The following is a 17,046-nucleotide window of genomic DNA, read 5'->3' as shown; positions in this document are numbered from 1 at the left end:
CATAAAACAATTTTGTTTGCATTTCATGGGAAAAAAAACATCAGTAGTGCTGCCATCTAAGGTAAAGCACACAAGTTTTCAAAGCAAGTATTGTGTGTTAGTAACATCTTGCCAGTTGCACTCAGGTTCTTTAAGGCAGGTCATGATTTAAAAGCTGGACATCCCCAGCTCCACCTACATGCTATGATCACAACTGTGTGAGCTTATCTCAGCGTTCTGCTGTGCCATGATTCAGCTTCATTTATTTTCTTTAAGGCAGCTAGAAGTCAGGAAAGAACAGATGAATGGCTTACTTCTTTTTCATAATGCAACTTCAAATTTTCAAGACGGCCACCTGCTCCTTTGTTGAGAGAAAGTTAAAACCGAGAGCCCATTTTTCTGAGCCAGAGAAAAAATGTAGATAGTTCATTAGCTTTTGCCGTCAGACTCTAAAATTACAAAGTCACATCAATCCACCTCTTCTCTCCTATGGAGCTTCTCTGCTATCACAAAGCTTATTCAAAATTTCCCCAAGGGCCAAGAACAACACTTGAAAAAGAGGCTAACTTAGGATGAAACTGAAAGCGTGCTCTATTATCCTCCATCTGAGACTCCCCGCCCCAACCTCGTTCTCTCTCTCATGCTGTTATTTCAGACCTGTATCAGTGCTCAGTCTGACCACAGCTGGTAGCACTGATCTCCACCCTGCCCCCCCAAGGATGCGTAACATTAGTTTGAATCTTTTATTCAGTCACTGAAGAAAATACCGAGAGGTCTCTTACATGACTGCAGCACACCCAGACAACTGATCTGCCAGAAGGATTCTTCAGCACTGGAGCAATAACTGGCTGTCAGAGAGAGCCTGCTTTGAAGTTACCACTTGCAGCACCCTGAGTACCAGGGCTGGATTGGTTTGTACTGGATCACTTTCAGGGCAAGCTCTTTTTGTCCCAGGTGAAGAGTTTCTTTGTGAGCAAAAAATGAGGAGCATCTTGGGAAAGATCTGATACTTCAAAAGTTGCTTCTTGAAGCAGTTCATCCTGTAAGATTCTCTCCTGAAGGAAATGTTGCAGAGGCCTTGTACTGACCTCAATGACAGCACATGCAATGCGCTTTTTATCTTTGCCTGTCTGCATTATCACTTCTTAATAAAGATCCAAAACCAATCCTTGCAAGCTCAGAGTTTTATTAATTGACACATGTTTAGATATATGCTGTTTTTCCTAAGGCATTATTTTTTCTGCAAACACATTAGAACAAATCTGGAAGTCAATGAAAGTTTACTCACTGCCTGGCAAGGGACTGCAAGTTAGACTTTTCTTGGGAACAATAAAGTCAATAATTATCTTTTTCTTTGTGTTTAAAAAACAGAAGGGGTTTTAAAAAATTTTTTTCCTGCACTAAATTTTAATGGAGGAAAAAAGCAAAAAAGGCTTAGCACAGCAAAGCAGATACTCAGAAATAAAAGTTAAGTTCAGAAAAGGAGAACTCGTGGCCTAATGGGGCCAGCTAATACACATTTAGTACGTCTCTAACCAACGCAAATTCAGTAAGAGCAACGAAGGCTGACATTTAAAACCACACAGCATTATCACACTGCATGGAGGGATTGTCTTTGGTTACTGCACACACAGACAAGAGCTGATTCTGCAGGTTTTTAGCTTGAGGTGTTTCAAAACATGCTTTCTTATAACTTAAGAAACCATCCTTTCTCTATGACCTGCCATCAGCACAAACATTCTATCAGCACGCTGACTTTGATCAGAGTTTGGATTTTTGAAAAAGAAAATCCTAGGTGTGAAGGCCATTATTTATGCCTGCATCCACACACTTTACTTGTCCTTGGTGCCTGAATAATTCAACTACTTTAATACTCTTCAGCTGCAATGACAATGGCATTGTGTTAACACAAGACTTACTTGCACATGGACACATACAGCCTAAAGATCTCTTGTTCATAGCAGTGCTAGGTACACCAGTGTTTTAAGCCACCACTTCTAGCAGGCAAGTGTTAGATACCTCAGCACAGGCATAACTTTCACATATGAATTCTGGCAGAGTTCTCATACAAGCAGATATTGGTGTGGTTTTAGAACAGTAAATGTGTTAGAATGTATTAGTGATATATTTCTGGGTCTTCTGACCTTCCTTTATACATGAACTGCATGATCATGGACAAACTCCAGCACAGTTCTGTAGATGTTTTTTCCTCATGTTATGCAGAGCTTTTCAAAAGCATGCTGCTGGCAGCCATATATAACTCCACTGTTTTAGTTTAAAGGATTTTATGGATCAATAGAAATAATCACTGAAACTGTCACTGTTTCTGACTACCTGATGAAAAATTACAGCAGTTTAGGAACAATCTTTGTCTCCGTTTCTTCAGAGCTCTGTTTTGAGTTACAATGCGAACAGTCCTCACTGTCCTCAGCTGAGATATTCTTTCAGCTTTGGATTAGGCTACATCCTACAAGCAATGTAAGAAAAAAAACCCAAAACCTACCCTAAAACACAAGTTTACTTATGCTTTACGTGTAGAGGATACTTTTGTACATTTACCAAGATGATGTTTTAGTTTGCTGCTGCTTCCTGCCTTCATTCATACCGACACCAGAACCCAGGATGTCACTGTTACCCACAGAGTGGTAGTGAGACCCTTACAGTAACTAACAACAGTGGATTGCTTTTTACCAGTGTGAGCCAGGCTAACTTCTACAGTACAGTGCAAAATGCAAAGCGGACACCTTTCAGTTTCTCTTCTCCTTTTCCCCCTGGCCTGTATTTAACATAAGTAATACTACCATAGCAGTTGTGACACTTGGAATAGAAAATAAACAGAAAATTATTCATGAGCAAGCAACAAAAACCAATGACACCCAACGTATACACAGCACTGTTACTCTTCAATACACTTAATAAGTGCTGTGCTAAGCTAGCAACAGCTGATTCTGGAGGCAAGGCCAGCAAGCGTGGAAACAGGGTCAAAAAGCAAAGGGCTGGCAGAGATTTCCTACAAGAATGAATGCAGGAGAGGGCCAGACCTTCTGGGACTGAGATCATGTCTGAGCCAAGGACAACAAGGGGAGATCCTTGGAGAGGGGCAACAGTGGCAGGGTGTCTAGAGATACTGGAGGTGCTCTTTAACAGTCAGCTTGGGAAATAGTTGTGATTTTAGATGCCAGGTCCACTTCAGCTGCCTCCAACGCTGTGCTATTTGGAATCACTCAGTAAATTATGAGAGCAAACACCAAATCCATATTCACAAAGATGGGAAATCACGGGTATGAATGAGACATTTCCAAAATTATCATCTGCATATTATTTTCAGGCAAGACCACCTCAGCATCAACATGAGTTTTACCTTTAAACAGGTATACTTTGGAAACTTTCAGCATACCTACAGAGTTCAACATGCCAAACTAGCCAAAATCACAACAGAAGCTAGACTGCTGAGGTTTCAGAAAACTAGCACATACCTATCCTTCAGAGATCAGTCAGGATTTAATTTAGAACCAGCAATCAGTAATTGATTACTTTTACAAAGTAACCATAACAAATTCAGTCCAGGCAGGAAAGCAATTGTTTTGCAGACCCAAGTAACTTTAACAGTAGAGATGGTTTTAGAAGCAGAGTTACAATACGCTATTTATCAGAGCCACAGAGACTAAAGGACTGTGCCGCATTAAAAGAAAAATAAAAGCCTCCAGAAACTCACCACTGACGTAAGAGCCATCTGAAAACTGTAGATTCGTGCAAGGCCAAAGTCAGCTAACTTTATCTGCCCACTGCTGGTTACAAGGATATTTTGGGGTTTCAGGTCCCGATGCACCACACGATGTGAATGCAGAAAATCCAGTCCCCGAAACAGCTGAAGCATCATATCCTAAGTATAATGAAATCAATATGCAGTTATCAAGACAAGGCAAACAAGCAAACACCCAGCCACAGTCTACAGAACTAATTTAAGTAAGTACTGACTTGAGATAAAAACACCTATTAATATAAAATGGACAGGATATTGCTAGAACCTGCTGACTTGAATAGGCGTACTTATCAAGTTCACGTATCATTTCTAGTTGAATTATTTGTGGTTAATTGTTAAAAATATAAAGACTGGTCAACAAACTTAAAGAACAAAAGCATGTCTGCAAAACACATATCAGCTTTGAAAGAATGCTGTCCAAGTAAGAAAAATATAATGCAGCATTTTGGTTTTAACTTTAAACCACGCACCACTTTGCACCTCCCAGCTGTCTGCTTTTCTTGCCTCAGTGAAGTGAAATCTCGTTATTCACTTCAATAGACACAGGCTCTGTTTCAAACAGAAAAGCTAATTAAATGGCCGTTATGTCTGAATTTAATGTTTCAGTGGGAAAAAAGTTTACTTGTCAAAATCCATTCCATAGAATATACTGAAAAGTGTGGAAACTGCTTAGATCAAACTTCAGCACTAAATTAGTGTAATAAGTCTCACTTGGATTTCTGTTGTGTTATAGTGATGCAATCTTTTATGACACTTCCACAGCAGAAGACACTATTTCATCTGTGCTCATGTTTTCATACTCATCTATGTAATATGAAAGGAATGAACCAAGAGACTCAAAAGTAAACACTAGAAATCCCCAGAATTCCAAATGAGAGGGATACCATCAACTGGAAAAGTGTATTTGCAAAACAAACAGCTACAAGGAAATGTTGGAGTGAGTAAGAAACAAAAGGAATATGTTAGGATTTTCTGTGTGCACTTGACTCTAGTTGATGAAAGTCCAGCCCTGTGCTTGCTGCTAACATATGTGCTTTCCACAAGCAATGCAGCAGGCTCTCTGCCAATCCTGTTACTAGCAACCAAAATGATCTTGAAGAGGTGGATGGTATGAGACACAAGAAAAAGGTAGAAGGAAAAACTGAGTTTGGTTGCTTTTGTACTGTGATCATCAGAGGAACAGGAAAAACCTTAGACATTTTTACAAGAAAACATTCAAAGCACACTATGAAAAGGAATCCTATCTGAAAATTGATTTTAAAATAGCTCAAAATATTCAACTTGATAATGTTGCTTTAGCTGGATGTATTCTTAAGATAAACTTTGACACTGCTATGTAATTTAATATAAAATGAAACGTCCCCAGCCATCACCACAGAAAATATTATATAATGTATAAATACTAAGGCTGGAAGCTCTAATCTGACCTTTGATAAAACATGCCCATTATTATATACAGCCTATAACTCCTTCTGCCAAACAGTAGTAACAGTGGGCTGTTGATATAGAGATCAGTTTTGATTTGAAGACTCAGAAAATGATGATACGAACATGAATCTATGGAATCTGTGGCAGTATTTAATTATAATGACCTCTGAAGGATGGCGGTAAACTGAGCTCTCCATTCTGATGCCTTTTATTTCCTTTGCTTCCTCAGGAAAAACAGATCTGGTCATTTTGGTAACTAGCGTAATAGGGTTTGCTCCCCTAAAACAAATATACAAAGTGTAGTGAATCCTCTTGTATTTATGTATTTTCCCTTTGCAACTCAGAAATATGTGGAAGAGCTATGAATACAGCTCTGCAGGTCCCCAACACCAGTAGAACTGTGTAATACCTGGTCACTGTTTTAACTTAAATCAAATCCCAGTAGTCTTTGAAAGAGCCTTGAAGAGGAACAGAACATAGCAAAAACATTTAACCATGTGGTTATCTTAAGTGCTTACTTAATGTTTTCATTGAATTTGGGCTTAACTATTTTATTCCAGACAAACATGATACCAGAAAAAAAACCAACCTGAATTTAAAGAACTTCAGTATTAGTCAGTAGACCCTGGCAAGTCCCTTTTTGTGACACTTCTGCATCCTATTCATTTGTCAAGAATGTAAACTCATTCCTGCAGATACCAAACATATCAAGAATTCTCTCAAGCTGTTTCTGTTTCATATTTCCCCCTGAAGCTCGGTGAATGCAGTTCTGCTCTGCTAGCTGCAAGTTGCAAGCAACATCTTCAGTTTCTGAATTCACAATCTTCCAGGCATGCATCAAGTATATATACATATATATTTGAAAAAGGAAATTGGTATTTCTTTCTCTGCTTCCACAGGACTCGAAAGATGAACAGCATTTACTGAAGTTTTGTTCACACACACAGAAATCAGGAAATATCAGGAAAGCGTACATTAAAAATGTATTACGGAGGGAAACTGGGGGGAAAAGTGCTACATTTCTTCTTCAAGGAAATCCAGATTCACTCCACATAGGCTATTCTCTATTGTTCATTTTGGACAGTTGGTTATGCTCTTTTGTTTTATTAGCATTATTCCAATTGCCACCATTTGTTCTATGTCTGCATTTCCCTGAGATACCTTCTACAGTACCTTAACATACCACACTTTTGATTTGCAGTTCAAATAACAATTCATAAATCAACTGAAAAATGATACAAACAAGAAGATTCATTTCTTCGCAGATTTGAGTAGCAAGCTCTAACAAGTCACGCTCTAATCTCAATCTGATATTCTTTGGGAATTTTATACTTACAAATAGATACCAAATAGCAACGGTTGTTTCAAGTTAGAGATTTCTACCAATCTCACCAACCCTACCACAGCTGTTGACTGAGTTGAAAATACATATACTATTCCAAGTGATTGCTTTCAGATAATCATGATCTTAAAGTTTTCCCTTTTCAGGCTGCATTTTCAATGCAGTCTATGTACAGACCTAAAATGTTTATCTGTAACTGCTGAAAACTGAGCTATTTTGGGATGCGACGAACCAAGATACTTTCCTTAGAGACAAAAATGTAGCTTTAACTTTGCAAAAGTCTCATAATGGAAACAGTAAGAAGCAGAAATTGTTAGGGAAACGACACAAGTTTTATATGTTCCACCACATATGGTTTTGGTGATGGCATTCCCAAGTCTGATATTTACTGAATGCTGGGACCAAATGATGAGAAAATTTTCAAGTAGTGCCATATTATATCAATAATACATAGAAATACACTTATTTCTGCTCATAGTTGACTCCTAGTACCGATGAGGATGGGGACAGATTTGGATTAGAATGAGCTGCTGCTACTGCTGCCTCTGCTAATGATGGGCATCATAGCTTTCCTCTAACTCAGATGCCAGAGGAAAAAGCCTTGAACTCCCCCAGACTTCATGTCCTCTTCTTCCTATCCTTTCCTGACCCTTGCTCTTAAACTTCCTGCAGCTTATGATCTGCATGTCACTGATTTCCAAAACGTCAATTAAGAGCTCCTCACTATTTTGACTTCCAGCTAACATTATCTGTCACTTGCCCATGTTATCTCGTTGTCTAAGGCCTATTCTCTGCAGAACTCACACAACGAAACTGTATTTATCTCCATTCACTATTAGGCCAAGTACACTGCAGGGAATCAGAAGGAAACCTTTCCACAAACTTTTTCACACACAGTTCACAGCACACAGAGGAGGAGGGGAAGGAGGAGGTGCTTCATGACAGAGTAGGTATCTATCTACACAGTAACCCGTGTAGGATCCATGCTGGAGCAGGCAGATATTCTCAAAGAAGATGTGACTCATGTTGAGGATCCACACTGGAGCAGGTGAAAAGGGGGAAGAAAGAACTGTTAGGAGTGGACTGTAGCCCAACAAACATTACCCCCTGCAGCCCTCAGGGAGGAGAGGGCTCATGATGGAAGTAAGGCCTGGAAACAGGAAGAGGAAGGGGTTGTTTTAAAGTGCTGTTTCAACATCTGCTTTTTTCTTTCCCACTACTCAAATTAGTAGCGAAATACTTATTTTAATCAGCATTAAACTTAAGACCAAAGCAAGTCTGTTCTACCCCGATAGCAATTGATAAGCAATCTCCCTGCTTCATCTCAGCCCACAAGTTTTCTCAATCCTGCTTTTCTTCTTTTCTTTTCTGCTCCATTCCACTGAGGCTGGGGGAAGCAGGGAGTGGCTGGGTGGGATTTTGTCTCCTGGCCAAGGCTAACCCACCGCAGTGGTAAAGCTAAAGATGCTAGATTTTCTCTTTGAACACAGGGATAGGCAAACCTGAAGGGAAATGCCAAGAGTAATATGCTTTCAGAGACCACCTGCACCCATATGTACCATACACGTAATAAGAGCTACTCATATTGCAAAGCGCACAGTTCCACTCAATCAACTAGCATGTAAAGAACAAAAAGCTTTAATCCAGATTCACCTTAGTCAAGCAGCATGAGTTCCTAACACCAGAGGAAGCAAGTCACAGAAGCCCATAGATTTGTCAATCATACCACCAAATAGAAGCAGTATGGTACAGATCCTTGACAGCTACAGACTGACCCTAAATCTGAACTAAACCAATGCTGTTTTTCTTTCTTCGTTTTGGTGTTTATATTTTTTTCTGGCCTATTTTCCCATGCAATTTCTGCGCTAATGTTTGGTAAAAGACCACAACCCCCTGGGATCTCCTCATATTTCTCCTGTTCCTCTGTGAAGTATCTCATTCACCTGCACAACAACTTGCCTCCTTTACCCAGAGCTTCTATTTATTTGTATCTCATCTTTCTATTTTTGCAGAGCAGAACGGAATGCCTATTTCAGAAGGCAGGTGTTGGAATACTTGTCCTGAACATTCCCTGTAGGAGTTTTTGCATAAGAGACAACCGCAACAAAGAGGATGAGTTTTAGACTGCAACATGTAATGAATCAGTCAAGGTAGGATAATGAAGAGGCTCGCTCTGCCTCTCACTGAACAGCAGAACAGAAGAGGAGCAGAGTGAGACCTCCTTCATGTCCAACAGGATTATACAGAACTCCCAGCCATCCAATTGCTTTCATTTTAAAGTATAGTTTTCAAACATGCTGGAATGGAAGTTTAAAGAGCTCCCACTTTCTCTGAGGCCTATTTTTGAAGCAGAATAATTACAGCACTTCTATGGTTATACTTTGTAACAAACAGTCAACATTAATTAATGCCAAAAAAAAAAAAAAAAGGCATTCCTGAGGAATTACACAGTACAGATACATGAATAGCAAAAGACATGATTAATGTTGTTACGCTGAATCCCAAAGGCATTAGTAATAATTTAGCGACTCCCTGTTAAATGCAGTGATTTTCTTTTTTAAATCACATCCTCACACTGGGCTGGGAACCCATGACACCAGCCCATCTAGAAGTTAACACGATGGTGTGGGAAGTGAAGCAATTTGTTACAGCCCATGAGGATGCAGGATGTCCTTCCCTCTGCAGCTGGCTGGGTGCAGTGGCTGGGATATGGCAGCAGGCAGAGAGATCCTTGCCACTGTGCCCTTTTCCTGCTCTCTTATCACATAAGGAAGCCAGTCACATCAGTCTCCTTTTGAGGCATTTTTCCTTCCTGTGGGGAGGAGGAGGCTACGCTCTGCCTCTACCTAACCCCTGTGTAGCCTCTCAAGAGTCATCCATGATTCATCCTAATACATACCCAGGGTACAGGACTTCTGCTTTTCCTTAAACTGGCTAACAGCTGATCTCAGAGAAGTCCAATCGCTTTCATAGAAGTATTCACAGGATAAGGATCAATCCTCAGAAGTGAAGACTATTGTGATATTTCTGCCAGTTGGAGAGCATGAACTTCACAGTGTATGCAATTTAAATATGTTCATTGTCAGAAAAGAGAAAAATAAATCCAAATGACCCGTTCACTTAGTCTCAGTCATCAACTGAACAGGAGAAAATCTTCATTTTCTTCTAATGTAATAAAATATTGTGCAGAAAGAGAAATACAGCAAATTCATTGAATGTATTAATAGCAAAGGAGAACCAATACCTGCCAAGCTCCTGAAAGGAGTTGTCTAATAATTTTTTGTTATTTTTTACACTGTTACTCTACTGGCAAACAATTTGCTGACAGTGAAATCACTGAATACTTATTTTTAAATATTAAATAAATGCTTCCATAATTATTTGTAATTATAAAATTGTTGTAATCATATCAAAGATACTTTATATACATATAGATAGAGATTCCATAACATTTAGAGTAGATTAACACACATTTAAAATACCTTCTGACAAACACTAAGATCTTTTAGACTACTTATATAATAAACAGATTTAAAACAACTGATTCTGGATTACTGCATTTTTAGGATGAAGAACGCTACTAACATGCCCTCTCACAAATGCAATCAACAGGGACACACACAACTAGAACAGGTTGCCCAGAGCTGTGCCCAGCCTGACCTTAAATGTCTCCAGGGATGGGGCATCCACCACCTCTCTGGGCAACCTGTGCCAGTGCCTCACCACTTCTCCCTTATATCCAATCGAAATCTCCCCTCCCTTAGTTTGAAACCATTCTCCCTTGTCTGACCATCACGGATGCTGCTAAAGAATCTGTCCCCTTCTTTCTTACAGGTCCCCTTTAGATACTGTAAAGCCACTCTCCGGTCTCCCCAGAGCCTTCTCCTCTCCAGGCTGCACAGCCCCAGCTCTCTCAGCCTGTCCTCATAGAAGAGGCGTTCCATCCCTTGGATCTTTTTTGTGGCCTTCCTCTGGACACACTCCAACAAGTCCATGTCTCTCCTGTGACAAGGGCTCCAGATCCGGACGCAGTACCCCAGGTGAGGTCTCACCAGTGCGGAGTAGTACACGTACTGAATTTGTTTTTCAGTTCACAACTACTGAGATCAGTGTGGAAATCTGGCACTATGGAGAAACTGCTAAAACAGATGTGCTAAAATTGAAAATGTTCAAGTCCTCTAAAATAATAATCCAGGCCTCCTTAAGGAACACAGATAGAAGATTACTCAGAACAGTTCACTGAACTCAACTGGGTGCACATACTTGTCTTAGTCTTAATTATGTAGCCTTTGATGCTGGTCAGCAGTGTTGTTTGGGGAATGTCTGGAGCACACCAAAACCATTAGGATCTTCTGCAGTGACACAAATCCTCTGCTTCCCTTCGGACTCTGAAGGGGCAGTCGGTGAGTTTGTGCAAAGGGACATGTTACACTTGCTCTGACATAAGAAGGAAAATAGAGGCTCGGTATACTGAAATTCAACTATTCATGGCAGAAATCCAAAAATTCTCAAATGTTTTACCAAGGACCTGTGTAATTCATTTAAAAGTTTTCGTTTTTCCTGACACCTTGGCTATAAAGCTTTTCATATTGAATTACTTACAGTCTTCTGGCTCCATACCTGAGCATTCAATTCACATTACGGTACCAGCTGTTGTTATTTGCATTTGACGAGAAGAACTTGCAGGACTGAAAGGAAGCCTACATGATTATTGTCCTACCTATTTTCAGTGACTCAGTGTACTAAAAGCTCCTATCAATGTGGAATTACCAGACATGCAAATACAGCACAACATTTCCTATTTGGCTACTGGTATTTTAACGAGAATTAAATGATGACAGACGGGAAATTTGTTTCACCAATTTGATAGAAACTGGCAAATGTGGCACTATTGCCAAGATCTGTTCTGGATATAATTTTATGATTAACAGTTTCAAACCTTTCCATTCTTGGCATCCAGTAGAAAATAACGATAAAAGACACAGCCCTTAACAGAATGTATACATCCAAGCCTAGATAAGTCAAGAAACACAACTTTTCCCCACCTCTCTGGGTAATACCATGATAGCTTTGTACATCCCCAAATATTTTCTGGGAAATCTCTTTTAACATTGTTTCCTTATTCAAGTTTTTCATAAAACTGTATTAGATACAGTAATATCTCACAGCGCATCCTGCTCTGACAGTTGCTACCTACTCTATTCTTCTATTTCTGATAACAGCTGAGAAAAGATATGAGAAGTAATATAAACCAAGAAATTCTCCAAACTCTTTAGTGGCCCACCCGATTGGTAAGCCCAACAAGAATGACTTGTGGTAGCATCTGCAATTTCTGTGCATATTGCTCTGATAACTCTGCTGGCATATGCTTGGGGACTGACACCAATCAAAATGTAGTACATAAGAGCTACACCAGGACAAGATGGATAGCCTGGGCAGAACCGCAGTCTAGATTTTGGAGAACATATTTCATACAATTTCAGCTACTTTAATTGTCATGTCTCTCAAAGAAGAAAGACAGCCTTCTTGCAGCTGGTGCCGTGAGCCTATTCCTTCCAAGCCAAGAAGCAGACTTGTTGGCTAAGCCAGTCTGTTTTGGAGCACTGCGCGTACTCTCCTCTCTCTATCACCCCTCAGTAGAGTTTAATTCTTTCAGTTTTTAAACAACTTCAAATATACTTAGTACATACTTTCTTCCCTCATCTTGGGACACTGTAATTTCCCCTTCAGAGACTTTGCTTCTGCATTCCTAAGCTGTATTTTGGGACATCCAAAGTCTATCATCACTTGTGGCAATGTTTGCAGTAGCTCTCCTGATACAATCATAGAAATTAGTCCATCTGGAAAATTTAGAAAGCTGAATGTGACCCCCTTTAACTTCTTTGTTGTGCTTTGGAGAGGAGTTCACAGAAATCACTGTCTCACTCCATGCCGGTAGATTACTGATCACTGATGAGATGCTTCTCTTTCAGCACTGCTTGCACCTGCATGTATGAGGTGCTGACCAACAAATAAAACCCATTCCTTGGAGAAGAATGCTGCTTAATCAGCACTACAGCCATTTATCAGCACCTTTGCGACGCTGTTGGTCATAGCAGCTCTTTCTAATCTGCTCAAACTCTAGGAAGGGTTAAAAATATGGCATATGTTGACAGTCTACACTCCTCACTAACAGGAAAGACACGTTGCTGTGGGGCCCACATCTCGGCTTCTCCTTCCCTGCAGCTGTCTGTGGATAGCAGCTAATTGTATCCACTTGTTTAACCTCAGGGATAACGTCTGGAGGGGACCAAGTGCCACAAGCTTACTTTTTTTTTTTTTAACGGTCATTTCCTCTCTGGTGTAACTTGCATGACAGCATGTGACAAGCAGAAATTAATGGGGACACTGCTGTGCCAATACCTCTTGAATCGCTTTGACACTGGCTGCAGGCTGCCTGCTTGGCCACCCAGCCAAGACCTCACATGAAATATGGCAAGGGGCCCACAGCACTATTCACTAACAAGCCAGCTGGTCAGTGATTAGAAAGCGGCAACAATGCTATGCACATACATCAAGAAAAATGCTTTACAAACAGCTTCGGACTTAGCAGGTAATGTCTGCTAGAAGAGTAAACCTGTAAATCTATCTTCAGGGGACTGCTAACTTAAGCTAACACAAGAGATTATGTGGAAGGCCTTGGGAGATGACTGTCCTGCATTGTCATCTGAGCACAAAGGCTAACCTCAGAACAAAGACTTGCATCTTGATATGCTCAAAATCACATGCAAACAGCATAGACCAAACGGCTTCAGGTCCAAAGGAGCATTCAAATTATATAAATACACCGAGATTTATGACAGATTACTATTTCTAATGGTCTACCAACACCCTGACAACATAGATGACATTCCTGCAGAAATTCTCATTGGATTTGTCTGCAGTGTGTCATCAAGAGAGCTGAGATTTGTTTACACACTGATACATAACAACAAAGGCCGAGACTTTAGAAATATCCCAAAGGCTTCCAACGACTGGCTTTCCTTAGCTAGATACAAAAGACTCAAGAAGACTGCTTCTTTAGTTTACCTATTTTGTTGTTGTTGTTTAGAACACTAACCACTCGAAATGCACAGGCTCTCTATGAAACACCTGCACGGCAACAAGAAAATATCTTATACCTTTTTAAAACTGAGAAAACTGAGTTAGTAAGATCCTACAGAATTAGAAATCCAAACATTAAAAATCAACAGATCTTAAGCACCTAATTCCTATGACTCCTTCAAAGATATAAACCCAGTCAGGCAACTTTTGTTTAACAGAAAACTTGCTTTAACTTAGTGTAACACAGGCCTGTTCCATTTCCTGATACGTGAGGAAAGATATTATCTGATATATAAAGATACAAAAGAGCTCAAGGCACTGTAAAATAGGCTGGCAGGATAGATGAGTCCATTTTGTGAATTAGATATTGGAGTTACTGTAGAGTCTGGGCCTAGTTCATTCTGATTTCTTACATCATCAAAATGTCTAGAAATTCAGCATAGTCATTCAGAGTACTTTAAAGCTGACACAGAAGGTAGCCTCCTGTCAGGCATAACAAAACCCAGTGAAGGCACTGGGACTCCATCCATCAGATTTCAAACACCTGTACTGGCCCCACTGCTTTTTAGTATTTCTATCCTCCTCCCAAACTGATCAGAATTGCAAGACTTTCAAAAAGTTGTAGTCAGTCTTCTCTGAGACAAAACTGTCAGCATGACACCCAACACTGAAATACAGGTACTCTCTCAGAGTCAGATGCTCTTATAATGAACAGTTCACAATTTTTATTAAAGATGGGAATAAAGAAGAACGTAAGAAGTCAACTCCTTAATAACCTCTGCAGAAAATTCACGTTACAGGCGAGTTGTGCCCTTCCTAAAAATCACTTTTCAATAATATAGTTTGTTTCCACTGTGTTGTTTCTTACTTTGTTTCTTCAGCATGGCTGAAGTATCATGATGCTCTTTAGAGTTGTACAATGGCTTGGGTCAATTACTGAGTTCTAGTCCCTGCAGTTCATTTAACTTTGCTTCCTCTGTTGCTCCATATTATAAATTCAGGGATAATGGTTAACTACTTCATGAGTGTTGCAAAGATTAACTGGTTAATGTTTGTTAAGTGCTGCAAAAAGAATCCAAAGATTTAGAATTTGCTTTCAGTTATAAAGCCATAACGACCTTCAAGAAAAACAGAGATATATCAAAAAGATTTCTTGGATTTAAGTTATGGGTAGAAATAGTCTTCAAGGAAGAGACGAGAGGGGACAGTGTCCTACTGAAAGCAGCTTAGTGAGGAACCCTGGCCCAAGAATTGTACACACAGCTTTGAAATGCTCTTGCAGCATTTTCTGAATTGTCAAAATTATTATTCAGGATGATGATCTTATTGACATCTTAGTACATATAAATAGAGCATAGAGAAAGCCAGAATTGCTTCTTGGATGCACTCAGCAGTGAGAGTTGTTCTCCATATTTACAGACACAATTCATTTGCAATTGTATTAATACTAAATCAAAAATCAATAGCCCTTGAACCAAAAGCATTACAAGGTGAACAGACAGGCTCTTTATCCTACAGACCAAGCACAGACAGGACATTTTGCAAGAGGACTGAAGCAAGTACACAAAGCCTCTCACTTTTATCAAAAGCATTAGAAGTTTCCTATAGCAGCAGAATAGGGGAATAACTGCCCATTCCCTGACACATACATAGATTATTAGAAACTGAGGGACTTCAGCCGCTCCTCATATGTCTTGTCCTCCAGCTTCTAATACGTCTTGTCCTCCAGACCCTTCCCCCTCTTTATTGACCTCCTCTGAACACTGTCTAATAGCTGTATGCCCTTCCTACATTGTGGTACCCACACTGCTGGAGGAGAGGCCACACAGTGCAGAGCAGAGCAGCACAACCCCTCCCCTCACCCGGTGGCAGTGCTGGACCTGCAGCACCCCAGGGTACGTCTGGCCCTTCTGGCTGCAGGGCACTCTGCTGGCTCATGCTCAGCATGCCATCAACCAGAACCTCCACATCCCTTCCGTGGAGCTGCTTTCCTTTCTTTTCTGACTTCCTACCTCTTCCTTTACTCCTTTCTTTCCTCTCCTGATGCACCTTGGTGACCTGTCCTGCCCCATCCCCCATTCTAACCCTTCTCTTCATGCCTTCTCTGCATCTCATTCCACTCAGCCATTTCCTTTCCCACACTCATTCTCAGAGACTGTGGTCCTACTTCATCTCTTTGGGTTTCTACCTCCCACATGTGATTAGCAAGCACAGTAGTTCAGCAGAAGGTGCCATGTATTAGCATGCCTCAGTAGCTCATTGCTGCATTGTAGACATAGTAGACAGTAACAGGCGATGAGATACCTGAGGTGTCTGCTCAAAGCTTTCTTCCTTTCTAACAGATGGTCTGATACTATTACACCGCACCAGAATGAACGGCTGCAGTGGTGAGACACGGTCCCACAAATCTGCCAAGCGTCTCCAAAGTGTCACACACCACAGTCCCTCCACTTCTGAGATTGATGCTGATTTGTGTTAGTGTAAATTAATGTAAAACTGGACTTGTTTTTGTTTGAACACTTGTCTGGTTCTTAAAAAAAAGAGGCATCTTCAACTCACGGTGACACAATAAGCAATGAGCCTCCTTATTTCTTGATGTTAGCAGAGCAAACAGCAACTGGCCCAGCTTTGGGAGTGCAGGGAAAGAAAGGCGCACCATGAGAGCCAGCAGTCTTCTTGCGAGCAGAGAAGACTGAACCCTGTGTTTCGCAGGCAAAACATCCTCTCCCTTCCCCACCCCCCAAATGCTACATAGAGTAAACTCTAAGAGAAGAAATTTTACATAAAGAGACAAAGGTATGTTAGAAGTTAATTTCTAAAACGAGCTTATCAATGGAACAAACTACTTTCACGAAAGAAGTATCTTTTAAGAACAAAATGTCACAAATGATGCATAGGACCAATGCAGCTTGTGACAGATGCGTAATGTCTCTAAAGACTAACTTGTGACAAGCAAAAAAAGAATGCCATTGATTACGTAAGCTAATTTGGAAGAGAAAACTTCATGTCTTATTGTGTATCTTCACTGTAACCATTCATGGAAAAGCTATGAGGACAAAGCTAGCTATGACCCAGACAACCTGGAGCACATACACATGTGCTTTGCTGAATCAGGCCCTAGAAAGATGTCTTTTGTTTTCCCTATCAACAAAGAAAACATTACAAATCATACAATACAATATCAAACTCTATGTTATTCCAAAAGGACAGTCAATTAAGCAGAAGCAAACTGTATCTTTAGAAGAACAAATGAGAGAGCCTAGGGATCACTATCAAAGGCCTTTTGTTTTCTTTTGTTTATTAAATAGCAACTGTATTATTTACTGCAGCTTTGCAAGCTAGTGAGCAGCTGGGTGTAACACATTTCCATGCTGTGTAACCTCTCCTTATGCTTCGTTAGGCTCCTTATCAGGACCAGAAGAAAAGAAATCTCTCTGTTATGCTTTTCCTG

At 40.3% G+C, this 17,046-nt stretch overlaps 1 protein-coding gene across 9 annotated transcripts in view; it reads right to left on the bottom strand.

The window, feature by feature from the left end:
* CDK6 (cyclin dependent kinase 6) overlaps positions 1-17,046 on the bottom strand; it is a 115,167-nt gene that overhangs the window by 59,486 nt on the left and 38,635 nt on the right. For 6 of the 9 annotated variants that reach the window (XR_014943636.1, XM_015853531.3, XM_015853530.2 and 3 more), the window contains exon 4: positions 3,695-3,862. The exons of the other annotated variants lie outside the window; for them this stretch is intronic. Coding sequence is in view for 5 of the 6 variants with exons in the window: in XM_015853531.3 (XP_015709017.1) it covers positions 3,695-3,862 (168 nt within the window). In the remaining variant the exon portion in view is untranslated. The remainder of the gene's footprint in view (positions 1-3,694; positions 3,863-17,046) is intronic. 9 annotated transcript variants of the gene reach the window in all.

Source organism: Coturnix japonica, chromosome 2, assembly GCF_054131305.1.
Source record: "Coturnix japonica strain WE chromosome 2, WE-NBRP24, whole genome shotgun sequence".
NCBI classification, from domain to species: Eukaryota; Metazoa; Chordata; class Aves; order Galliformes; family Phasianidae; genus Coturnix; species Coturnix japonica.
The sequence above is the reverse complement of the archived record's forward strand: the minus strand, read 5'-3'. Positions and strand labels throughout refer to the sequence as shown.